This window comes from Phalangium opilio, unplaced genomic scaffold, assembly GCF_054372755.1.
Source record: "Phalangium opilio isolate 3A_F unplaced genomic scaffold, DU_Popi_V2 ptg000217l_1, whole genome shotgun sequence".
NCBI classification, from domain to species: Eukaryota; Metazoa; Arthropoda; class Arachnida; order Opiliones; family Phalangiidae; genus Phalangium; species Phalangium opilio.
Genome location: NW_028324218.1, coordinates 3,063,806 through 3,076,104, shown reverse-complemented (window position 1 = coordinate 3,076,104; position 12,299 = coordinate 3,063,806). Strand labels below are relative to the sequence as shown.

The window sequence follows — 12,299 nt, the reverse complement described above, 5'->3', positions numbered from 1 at the left end:
AAAAACTTTCCCAGGGGATGCGTTGTAGTTGATGTTGATGTAATATTACGCTTAGCGTTACGACAAACTCCGCTTGGTGTCCTTTAACGCGTGGTGCCGTTTCAACCAATCATAGAAGGAGACTACCTTCCCCTTGTAATATTACTTCACCGAGGAGAGAATTTCCCCCCTTATTTCCAGCCCCTTTGTGTAGTGGCAGAGCGCGCCTAAAAGCTAGTAGAGAGAAGCTAACGATCTCAGCTGTTTGTCTGGACCCGAGAAGCCGAAAAAGCGACCGCGTTGCGATAATTTTCGTGCTGGTAAGCGATTATTTATCGATATTAATTAATATCTTAAGCCTAAATTGGGTTAACGCTAAGCCTAACGGTTTGGTAATACAATAATTTCGGAAATTAGGCAACTGTCAAGTAGGAAAAGCTTTTGTTTAAAATGGACAACAGAGGCAAAGGGCACGGGTCATTTTCGAACCCTTTTGGGCGACCTACGATGTCCAATACCGGCGCCGCATTAGCCGCTAGTTCCTTCTTACCATCCGAAAAGACTTTAAAAGGAATTTTAGCTGGTAAGTTTAACTTAATTAACATAATTTAACACGCGAAATTTAAATACCAGGGACCATATTCATAACCTACTTTCACTTTTTCTAAGTTAACCAAAACATAAAAACAGAAAAACCGGTTTTTTAATTTCCCCCTAGCTGCAAAATTTGGCGCAAATATTTTTCTCTCAAACGACTACTAGCCTAAAATCTAAATTGAATATTTCCTGTTACTGTTAGTGTTAGATACTTGACGCAATGTTAGGCCCATGTTTTCCCTGTAAAGCTGCCAAGAAAATGACAAATCTATTATTTGCGTTACCCAAGGATATTTTTAGGCCTAAGAAAAATCGAAAGGTTCAATAGCTATTAACTATTAGGGTAGCGTTTTAAAGAAAACCCAGTTGAAATCCTTGAGATTAAAAACTTAGTTGTTTCATAATATATCTTATCTTTTTTAAATCCGAAATTTGCATAATTGTTAAGCCTAAATTAAAATCATGCAATTTTTGAAAGACTAGTGGCACCCTATGTTATTTTGCCTTTAAGTTTAATGCAGTTTAGGGTTGTTAACTGCCATTAAGCCAACTTCAATTTTTAAATCTTGCAAAATAATCCGAAATTTGAATAATTGTTAAGCCTAAATCACGCAATTTTTGAAAGACTAGTGGCGCCTTATGTTATTTTGCCTTTAAGATTAATGCAGTTTAAGGTTGTTAACTGCCATTAAGCCATGTTTTAATTAACTTCTTGCAAAATATTCCGAAATTTGAATAATTGTTAAGCCTAAATCATGCAATTTTTGAAAGACTAGTGGCACCCTATGTTATTTTGCCTTTAAGTTTAATGCAGTTTAAGGTGGTTAACTGCCATTAAGCCATGTTTTAATTAACTTCTTGCAAAATATTCCGAAATTTGAATAATTGCTAAGCCTAAATCATGCAATTTTTATAAAGACTAGTGGCACCCTATATTATTTTGCCTTTAAGTTCAATGCAGTTTAAGGTTTTTAATTGCCATTAAGCCATGTTTTAATTAACTTCAATTTATAAATCTTGCAAAAAATGCGAAATTTGAATATATAATTGTTAAGCCTAAATTAAAATCATGCAATTTTTATGAAGACTAGTGGCACCCTATGTTATTTGTCCATAGACCTTAATACAGTCAAAGCTGGGAAACTGCCATTACTCTTATTTTTGAAAGACTATTATTATTTTGCCTTTAAGTTTAATGCAGTTTAAGGTTTTTAATTGCCATTAAGCCATGTTTAATTAACTACAAATCATTGTATGTTAATAAACAGGTGGCATAACAGGCGGTATTGAAATTTGCATTACATTTCCAACCGAGTACGTTAAAACTCAACTACAATTAGACGAAAGGTCTGCCAAACCAAAATATAACGGTATTGCCGATGTAGTCAGGAAAACTGTTAAAAGTCACGGAGTTACCGGTCTCTATAGAGGACTTAGTGTTCTTATATATGGATCTGTTCCTAAATCAGCTGTAAGGTAAGATATAACTCCGTTATCGAGGGAAACGTACCCCATCCGTTATGACGACCCCAAACTTCCAATAATTCCCTCTTAAAACTTGATAATAACTTTTAGGTTTGGGGCATTTGAAGAGTTTAAGAAACGTAGCGTAGATGAGAGAGGTAACTTAGCACCTTCTAAAAGGCTACTGTGTGGTTTAGGCGCCGGAGTTTGTGAAGCTATATTTGCCGTAACTCCCATGGAAACCGTTAAAGTTAAATTTATAAATGATCAAGCTAGCCCTACTCCAAAATATAAAGGGTTCTTCCATGGTGTTAGGGAAATTGTTAGAACTGAAGGTATAGTGCTAATTTTTTAAGCTTTTAATCCACCTTATTCGCGATATGTATGCCAAGGCTTAGCGCCATATTTATTAACTAATAAATCGGGGTCCCTAATGATGCGTCGTCTGCTTCAGAGTTTCTGTTGTGAAGTAGGCTACACATTATTTTGACGCAGTCAGTTAATTTAGGGTGTTAAGCCTTTGCATACGTACGTGTGCCAAGGCTTAACGCGATATTTACTAATAAATCGGGGTCCCTAATGATGCGTCGCCTGCTTCAGAGTCCGGAATATTCAAAAGTTTCCATTGTGAAGTAGACCACTCATTATTTTGACGCAGTCTTTTAAATTTAGGGTGTTAAGCCTTTGCACACGTATTTCCGATACGTGTGCCAAGGCTTAACGAGATTTATTAACTAATAAATCTAGGTTTAAAATAATGCGTCGTCTGCTTCAGAGTCGGAAATATTGAAAGTTTCTATTGTGAAGTAGATAAATAATGATTTTGACGCAGTCAGTTAAATTTATGGTGTTAAGCCTTTGCACACGTATTCGCGATACGTGTGCCAAGGCTTAACGCGATATTTATTTATCTGGGTTTAAAATAATGCGTCGTCTGCTACTGAGGCGATAATGTTGAAGGTTTCTACTGTCAAGCAGACGACGCTTCATTTTGACGCAGTTAGTTAAATTTATGGTGTTAAGCCTTTGCACACGTATTCGCGATACGTGTGCCAAGGCTTAACGAGATATTTATTATCTAAAAAACCTGGGTTTAAAATAATACGTCGTCTGCTTCAGTGGCGAAAATGTTGAAGGTTTCTTTCTATTGTGATGCAGACGACGCTTCATTTTGACGCGGTTAGTTAAAATATGCACCCTAAGCCTTGGCATATTTATCGGGTATAAGGTTAGTTAGAGATTTAAGTCAATTAAAGTTAAACTTAATTATTTAATGTCAGGTTTAAGGGGAACATATCAGGGGGTAACCGCCACTATCCTAAAACAAGGCAGTAATCAAGCCATGCGTTTTGGAGTTATGGAAACATTAAAAGATTGGTACCGAGGTGGAGATCCAACTAAACCAGTTAATAAATTGATTATTGGAATGTTTGGTGCAATTGCCGGAGCCGTTTCTGTTTTTGGAAATACTCCTATTGATGTGGTTAAAACTCGAATGCAGGTAAATGATAATAATTATGGTAATTTAATTCTGATTAATTAAGGAAAATTAATGGTGGTTTTAATTCTTTTTCTAAGGGTCTTGAGGCACATAAGTACAAAAATACGTGGGATTGCACTGTTCAAATTGCCAAGCATGAGGGATTCAAAGCGTAAGTGTTCAAAATATTTATAATTTAGCAAGGTTTTGTTGCTTGCTTGGTTTGTTGCACAATTTCTAGATTGTTTTTAAAGGTTTAGTAGGAAAACTACTGTTTACGGGCGGAATTTAGTAGGAAAACTACTGTTTACGTGAGGAATTTAGTAGGAAAACTACTGTTTACGTGAGGAATTTAGTAGGAAAACTTCTGTTTACGGGAGGAATTTAGTAGGAAAACTTCTGTTTACGGGAGGAATTTAGTAGGAAAACTTCTGTTTACGGGAGGAATTTAGTAGGAAAACTACTGTTTACGGGAGGAATTTAGTAGGAAAACTACTGTTTACGGGAGGAATTTAGTAGGAAAACTACTGTTTACGGGAGGAATTTAGTAGGAAAACTACTGTTTACGGGAGGAATTTAGTAGGAAAACTACTGTTTACGGGAGGAATTTAGTAGGAAAACTACTGTTTAGGGCGGAATTTAGTAGGAAAACTACTGTTTACGGGAGGAATTTAGTAGGAAAACTACTGTTTAGGGCGGAATTTAGTAGGAAAACTACTGTTGGCGGGTGGAATTTAGTAGGAAAACTACTGTTTAGGGCGGAATTTAGTAGGAAAACTACTGTTGGCGGGCGGAATTTAGTAGGAAAACTACTGTTGGCGGGCGGAATTTAGTAGGAAAACTACTGTTGGCGGGCGGAATTTAGTAGGAAAACTACTGTTGGCGGGTGGAATTTAGTAGGAAAACTACTGTTTAGGGCGGAATTTAGTAGAAAAACTACTGTTTAGGGCGGAATTTAGTAGAAAAACTACTGTTCGCGGGCGGAATTTATTTTTTCTTTTTGGTTTTAAAATGCATAACAAACCTATAAAACCCAGTGGCTTTTGGTATTGGTTTTAGTAGTTTATATCCCAAATTGGTGGTGTTGTTCTTATTACCATACTATTGCACATCCTGTTGCTTGCATTATTGCTGTTCTTGGTGTTTGTTTCCTTTTAAGAGTAGTAGTTTTCCCCCTATCAAAATTAAAAGAGTTGAAAGATGGTTTTAAACTACAGATTCTATAAAGGAACTGTTCCGCGTCTGAGCCGAGTTTGTCTAGACGTTGGAATAACTTTCATGATTTACGATTCATTCATGGAGTTTTTCAACAAAGTTTGGAAGCCATAAACTCCTAACTATAGGTACTACTTCCAAATTTTCTTTCTAAGCCCCTCCCCCCTTTGTCTTGTTAGGATAAATTAAGAAATAGGTATTCGTTAAGTGGGACAAAAACATAAATATAATTAGAAACTTCTAAAGAAGCATTAGGAAAAGTAAAGAATTAATTTAAATATTAAATATTCGACTTCGTCAGTAACGTTTACCAGAGTAATAAATGTCTAAAACAAAAAATTGGAAAACGTTACTTAATAAAAGCCTGCCTCAAAGAAACGACAATCAAATTTCCATTGGATGTTAACGTGTAGCTTAATTAGCTTTGTGGGGTGATATACTAATATTTCTAAGAGAGTTTTAAGCGTTCCAGAAAAAAAAACGTAACATTTTTTTATAAGGTTCAGCCATTTTTGAATGTCGATCGCCTAATGTATTTTTAATATTTAGGCTTAATGTTATTGTAAGGGTAAAGTTTGACAGTTAGGCTTAAGAAAAAAACGCGATTTTTGAACGTTATTAGGCTTAATGTAAGGGTGAAGTTTGACAGTTAGGCTTAAGAAAATGCGATTTTGAAAGGTATTAGGCCTAAGAAAAAATGCGTTTATGAAAGTTAGGCCTAAGAAAAAATGCGTTTATGAAAGTTAGGCCTAAGAAAAAATGCGTTTATGAAAGTTAGGCCTAAGAAAAAATGCGTTTATGAAAGTTAGGCCTAAGAAAAAATGCGTTTATGAAAGTTATTACTGATTAAGATGCAGTTTATATGGTTTATAAACAACCATTTTAGGCTTAACGGAAGTTTAAAAATGATTTGGAAGAGTATTTATGCTTAAAAATATGGCCAAGGCTTAGGAAGAAACGATGAGTCATTCAATGTGTTTGGGAACAAGTTAGGCTTAACAAAGTAATATCGAACCAATATTCTAGAAGTTTTTTGATAGAAATATATCTACACTGCCGAATATTCCTGTAAAACTAGGTAATTAACTAATTTTTCGAACTAAAAAATACCCCTATTAACCTATTTTATATTGGCGGGATTGATTACAAGATGGCGCTGTTACATATAGGTCTATTTTTAAAAAGGCGCCAAATTTAAAAACAAAAAAAAACGTATGCCTACGAACCTTATTTCTTAATTAACCCTTTTAGTAACTTACAATGATTTAATTTAAATTAATTAAATGGCTGAATCTTATTTTAAGTGCAATGTTTTACATATTGTATCCGCGAATAAAAGCAAACAAACAAATATACAAAAGTAGAACCAAAAATAGTTTGGTCGTACTTAACTAAGAGTTTAAATGTTCAAAATAATGTTGGTTGTTAAAATAATTATTATTATTATTATTATTATTATTATAGATGCTTTATATATTTTTTTCAATTAAACACAATTTAAATTTCTAAGTTTAAAAATGATAAAAACACGCGTTTATAGTTAATTAATTTTTTATATTCAAAATCCCCCCACCGCATTTTTTTATTAAAGAAACTTAAGTTAATTAAAATTTAAATTACAAAAATTATGTTTTTATACCACGATGTTTGTAATTTTTTTTTATTTGTTTTGCTCATTTCACGAAGAAAAAAAAATAAGTCAAAGAAAGTGTTTAAGTGTTTTTTTGTAGATAATATTAATGTTGAAGTGTATATAATTATTTGGGGTATTTGAAAGTAAAACTTATTTGGGTTTAATTACGTTTCTTTATTTAAGGTGTAATTAGGCTTACCGATTTTGTAGGCGAATTTATAGGCTTAGTATTATCGATTTTGTAGGCGAATTTAAGCTTAGGCTTACCGATTTTGTAGACTAACTTAGGCTTGGGATTACCGATTTTGTAGGCGAACTTAGGCTTAGGCTTAACGATTTTGTAGGCGAATTTAGGCTTAGGACTTACCGATTTTGTAGGCGAATTTAGGCTTAGTATTACCGATTTTGTAGGCGAATTTAAGCTTAGGCTTACCGATTTTGTAGACTAACTTAGGCTTGGGATTACCGATTGTGCAGACGAATTTAGGGCTAATTTGACCCAAAGGAAATTATTAGGTCACATTAATCTTAGCCTTTTGTGTATACAAACTTCGGATTTGACGTTGAGAATTAGGCTTAGCATTTCATAATAGATTATATTAGATGAATTTCGGGTCTTGTTAGGCTTAGCTAGCGTTTCTATAGTTCAATTTAGGCCTAACATTAAGAACTAAGAGATTAAAATAGACCACTTAAAGGTTGTGTTAGGCTTAGTGTTTGTGTAAAAAAAGCTGTTGAGAATTAGGCTTGGCGTTTCGTAAGAGATTCTATTATATCAATTTCGAGTCTCATTAGGCTTAGCTAGCGTTTCAATAGTCCAATTTAGGCCTAAAATTGAGAACTAGGCTTTGGCATTTCAAAATAGGTAACGGCAGAAGGCGATAATAGAAGAAGGATGACACTGTATCCCCTTAATGCTTTTGTTATGTAACGTCATTCTTCCCAGGCTCACCCTTTTAGTTTGCTTTCTCGCTCATCAAACTACAAATGGGCATCGCACCGTGCTAGCGTGAATTCAATAGTTGTTTGGCACTAAATCCCCAGCAATCATCCCACAAACCTCGTCTTGACGTGGGACAAAATGCGCGCCTTGCCAAATATTTAAACGCAAATAGAGTAATGATGAGGGAACTATTTATCGCGTATGTGATTCGGTTTAGTAACCTTGCTCCGAATGATTCAATGTTGGGAAGAGTGACGTTACACTTACCCCGCTTTGTGGTACACTTCTCTCGAAGAGAAGTATTCTATACTTCTGGTAACGGTCAGTCGGTTCTGTAGACAAAATTGGTTCTGTAGACAAAATTAGGCTTAACGTTGATGCAGCGTAAAACAAAAGTTTTAGATGAAAAATAGGCCTAGAAATTCGCGTAATCACAACTAATTTAGTGATATTGACTATAAAACCGAATTTAATGTAAATAATTTTATTTGTACATTAGAAATAACTATTCTTTGACACTTTTACAAGCAAGATTTCCTTGATTATTAGAAAAAACCTATTTTTACAAAAAATTAATCACAATTATAGCCTGGAGTTAGTTAGGATATGTTAAAACACGTAACTATATTTAATTTAATTACATTGGCACATTTTTAATTTATTTATCTAACATCGTTTTGTGTGTGTGGAGAATTTGAGTACAACTCATTAATGGTTTCTTATACTAATTACTAACTAGTGCAAGCAACAGGATGATTTATTTAATTTTTAATTACAAAACATTACCTTCAAAAATGGCGGGAATAAAATATATATAAATTACACGGATTTAGGTCTGGTTTAACTATCATGTTTACAAAAATTAAAGGCACATAAACTTTCACATTCACATTGCTCGTGTTGTGAAAGATTAGATTAGGTTATTTTTTTCTTTATGTCTTATTGGGTTACGTCAAAAACGGATTTATGTGAGAAGAACATTGAAGGTAATAAATTCACTACCCATCCTCGCATACTTTATTGAGAAACTTCGTCTGCTTATATTTTGACTCCACCCACAAATAGAGTTATCTCAGAATCCTTTGTGTGACGTCACCCATGCTATTTGCCCATAAAACCAAAGCGGTACCAAACATGGCCGCCCACTGCCAAAGCTAAGCCTGTGACGGTTTACCTAGGCACTGACGTCACAAATGAGGTAGCTCTATTCTGTATATAACTACTTCTAGAGATCAAATTTGTGGGTGGAGTCAAAATATAAGCAGACGAAGTTTCTCAATAAAGTATGCGAGGATGGTACCAGAGGCTAAAGCTATGATCCCACGTTCTTAGTGCATAAATCCGTTTTTGGTTACGTAAAATACATTTAACAACATGGTTTACAATATTTAGAAATTTACACGGTTTTTTTTTTTTTTGGTACTTTTTATTTATCAATTTTAATACTAACTTTTTGTTTTATTAATTATTTTAGTAACTATTCCATGCTTCATTACCAGTTAATTATTTATTTTTTTTAACTATTTTAAGGCAATGAGTTAGGTTAATCTTGTTATGTTTTTTTTTAAATGGGTTTTACAGAAACATTTAATGATTAAGTGTTTAATTGCACCCGATTTACAAATATTTTTTTTACAGTTGGCAGTTTTAAAATCCACATTAATTTTAATTTACAATTACAAAATAACAACTTTTCTATATATTTATTAGCGGACTTTCAGTACCAAGGCTTAGTAATTGTTGATTGTTGTAGATGAAATTCGGTAACTTTTGTAGACCAAATTAGGGTTTAAAGTTGGGCCTTGGTCTATGTTTCTAATATTTTAGACCAAATTAGGGTTAAAGTTGGGCCTTGGTCTAGGTTTCTCGTATTTTAGACCAAATTGGGGTAGAATTTGGGCCTTGGTCTAGGTCTCTCGTATTTTAGACCAAATTAGGGTTAAAGTTGGGTCTTGGTCTAGGTTTCGCCTATTTTAGGCCAAATTAGGGTTAAAGCTGGTCCTTGGTCTAGATTTTTCCAGTTTTAGACCAAATTAGGGTTTCTTTTTAAGCCTATTTTAGCCTAAATATAAAATCGTCCCTTTGGTACTGAAAGTCCGCTTAGGTTAGGCTTACAAACATTCTATTCTAGTAGGAAAAATACTACGGAAAGCCGTTTCTCTCTAAAAACATACTAAAATACTAAAAGCTTAGGGCGTTGGTTTTGTTTACAACAAGTATAAAAAATTTATTTGACACTTAAATTTTCAACACTAACTAGATGAAGTGGAAGGCTGGGTATTATTTGATAAATAACCTAACTTGACCACTGTCCGATATTGGTCTGGAACTTCCATAAGCGCGTTTAGAGCTAACGCGGCTTCTGGGTTTCTAGTGGCCCTAATGACTTGATGATAGCTAACAAATTGAAAGTTGTCGAAAGCCCTTTCGGTTAACCTGTCGTCCCATTCTTCGAGAGTAGGCCAAGGCCCGTCTCCAACTGCAACCGCAACCACACTTAGGGCTGAACGAGATGCCCTAATTAACGCTTGCTGTGACGCGTATTCATTCTCGCTAATTTGACCATCGGTCACTATTAAGAGGACATGAAATGCTCTAGAACGTTGGACTATCTCCGCAGCCCTCCATATTATTGGTGCTAAACTTGTTGGTCCACTAAGTTGTACCTGGTATTAGAATAGACACGTGGTCAAGTAATAGGCTTAGCTTCCCTATTGGATTGGCACATACTCTCTGGGCCACGTGATTATAAGTTTCAAGTAGTTCAATAAAATCCAGACAAGGCGCCCCCGATTCTTTTAATGGAAACACTTCGGCATTTTTTGATTTGAAATCACCGAAACCAAATGCGGGAATGGGGAAACCTTGTAAGAGTGGTTGAAGAGTTTGGCCTAATGCTTGTAGAACGCGCTGATATGGATTGAATACTGCGCTTCCTCTTAAAGCGTGTAGACACTCGCCTCTGAACGATCTGAGGAGCCCCAAAGAGATAAAAACCAAGGCTTAGCGTAATTTGCATTTTAATCAAAATCCTTCAGAGGAAAGTATGTCGTGTAAGTACTCATTTAAAAGCTCATTAACAGACGCATACGACTAAACATTAAATTCGCAGACAACTACATTGTCTTTCCATCAAAAACAAAAACTCCTAAACCATAAAAAAAAACAGCCCACAACCAACGATAAATTCCCCCTTTGACTGTTAATGGTTTTATAATTACGTTAAAAACGCATTATGTGTCCCGAAATTCCCACTTACCGTCTTCCTTGCCATTCATTGCTGGCAGTAAAGTCCACTCCAACTATTAAACGCACGTTTTCGAGTCCAGCTTGTTTCAAAGCGGCGCTAACTTCGTTATAACTACGAAAACGGTCCCTAAATGCCGAAAAAGTTCGAACTTCTTCGCGTGAAATACCCAAAACGGCAAATAGACTAGTGTTGTAGTAATCTTCATTACGAGCTTCGGTACAATTTTCTTTAGGTTGAATTTTTTCAGTAACTTCCCTTTCGTATTGGTCGAACAGTAACAATCCGATTAAAGTGGCCACCACGAAAAGTAATAATTCCACCATTGTTCGCACTTAACCCTAAATACAGATGTACTCTAATTATATTCAACATTTAATATCATGTAATATTAGCATAGATATGATAATTTAATATATTAAATAAAAAAACTCCGCCAGCCAGCCGTCTGGTATCAAACTAAACGTTTTCTAACCCCACAATTTCATAAAAGACAAAAATAAAAAAAATTGGCTGCAGGTGTGAAGGGCTACCATAAGGAAAAAATATAATTTATTGAGTCTCTACAATACTTCAATCAAAACAGGGAAAAAATATCATTGACTAATTTCAAATTAAATTTTCCTTATCTGTAATTGTAATGCAAGTTATAATTTAGCGACTGTCTGTGTCCTTCAATTTTTATCTAACGCTTACGATACCCCTTTATAATATCAGTTAGACTTCACTGTAAAGCAAAGGATGGAATAAGAAAAACAGGCGGGAATTCATATATTCCATTTGGCCTATTTTAAGTTACCGCAAATAGACCAAATTTTCACTAATATTTTAGCCCTTATGCTTAGAAACCTTTATTGCAAGGGACAGGGGTAAAATATTTGGGAAAACATGTGCTTTTATTACGCCTATTTCTCAACCCCCCCCCCTTTAAATCAATCAATAAATAAATAGACCAATGAATAAAACCTAATTTAACCTAAGCCTTTGTTGCATAAATTAATTTAATATTAGATAAAAATATATTTTAATTTAATTACTTACAGCCTACGAGACAATCAGGGTGGTTTTTATCATTATTACTTGTTGTTTTAGTTGTAGTAGGTCTTCTAGGTTTCGAGGTAGCCATTGATCTGACCTTTAATCCATAATCATTATACTCCCTTTGGATTTGGACAATTGAATTGTCCACTCCATTATGGTTTCAAGACCTATTTCGTTAACCTCCTAGCGTGATCTCAATTCTCGCAAAGAGTCCTCAAAATTTTAATGCCCTTTTTTCGCTTTCAAAACCTTATCGATCCTTTTCCTAGGCTGCCCCTATCCTATTGGTGCGTTTTATAGTGACGTAAGAGTGTCAAGGGGAGGGAAAGAATAATAAGGTTTTCACGTGGGCCTTAATTATCAAATTGCAAGCCGATCGCATTTGTTTTTAAAAAGGTTTTAAAGTTTTCCTTGTTGCGCTGCATATTTTGGTGGTTAAATCTGTTATTACAAGCTGTTGCGTTTCAAAAACTTGTTTACGAAGGACCTTGGATTTAAAATGTTTACGTTAGGTTTAACTGTATATTGTAGAAGCGAGTTTTTAGGCCTAATTTACGTATAGCTTAAGCCTAATATGGCGTCGGCACTCTATGTAATCTTCCATAAGAAAATAAAAAAGTTGAAGTACAGTACTTGTCGCTTCCCTGTTATATGAATTTTAATTTTATGTTTATGACTTATTCACTGATAAAAGAGTTTA

The 12,299-nt window shown here is 34.6% G+C and overlaps 2 protein-coding genes across 2 annotated transcripts; one reads left to right on the top strand and one right to left on the bottom strand.

Annotated features, from left to right (window-relative positions):
- Positions 1-183: 183 nt before the first annotated feature.
- Positions 184-6,532, top strand: sea (mitochondrial citrate transporter scheggia). The gene is made up of 7 exons (XM_089856272.1): positions 184-299; positions 397-562; positions 1,845-2,052; positions 2,152-2,375; positions 3,321-3,541; positions 3,619-3,692; positions 4,738-6,532. The coding sequence occupies exons 2-7, from the start codon at positions 430-432 to the stop codon at positions 4,847-4,849; spliced, it is 972 nt and encodes a 323-aa protein (XP_089712398.1). The 5' UTR covers positions 184-299; positions 397-429; the 3' UTR covers positions 4,850-6,532.
- A 1,247-nt stretch (positions 6,533-7,779) lies between these two features.
- On the bottom strand, positions 7,780-11,958 carry LOC149615667 (uncharacterized). Its single transcript, XM_089856886.1, has 4 exons — positions 11,600-11,958; positions 10,571-10,899; positions 10,042-10,282; positions 7,780-9,977 (listed from the first exon to the last, which is right to left on the bottom strand). Exons 2-4 carry the CDS (start codon positions 10,882-10,884, stop codon positions 9,564-9,566), a joined length of 969 nt encoding a protein of 322 aa, XP_089713012.1. The 5' UTR covers positions 10,885-10,899; positions 11,600-11,958; the 3' UTR covers positions 7,780-9,563.
- Between the last annotated feature and the right edge of the window lie 341 nt (positions 11,959-12,299).

What these genes read in the sequence shown, in the direction of transcription:
- LOC149615667 (XM_089856886.1), bottom strand. Translation starts at nt 10,884, where the DNA reads ATGGTGGAATTATTACTTTTCGTGGTGGCCACTTTAATCGGATTGTTA. An exon ending in AATGAATGGCAAGGAAGACG is followed by an intron (nt 10,283 to 10,570) that starts GTAAGTGGGAAT and finishes GGGGCTCCTCAG; the next exon opens with ATCGTTCAGAGGCGAGTGTC. An exon ending in ATAATCACGTGGCCCAGAGA is followed by an intron (nt 9,978 to 10,041) that starts GTATGTGCCAAT and finishes TTCTAATACCAG; the next exon opens with GTACAACTTAGTGGACCAAC.
- sea (XM_089856272.1), top strand. Translation starts at nt 430, where the DNA reads ATGGACAACAGAGGCAAAGGGCACGGGTCATTTTCGAACCCTTTTGGG. An exon ending in GGAAATTGTTAGAACTGAAG is followed by an intron (nt 2,376 to 3,320) that starts GTATAGTGCTAA and finishes ATTTAATGTCAG; the next exon opens with GTTTAAGGGGAACATATCAG. An exon ending in AAGCATGAGGGATTCAAAGC is followed by an intron (nt 3,693 to 4,737) that starts GTAAGTGTTCAA and finishes TTTAAACTACAG; the next exon opens with ATTCTATAAAGGAACTGTTC.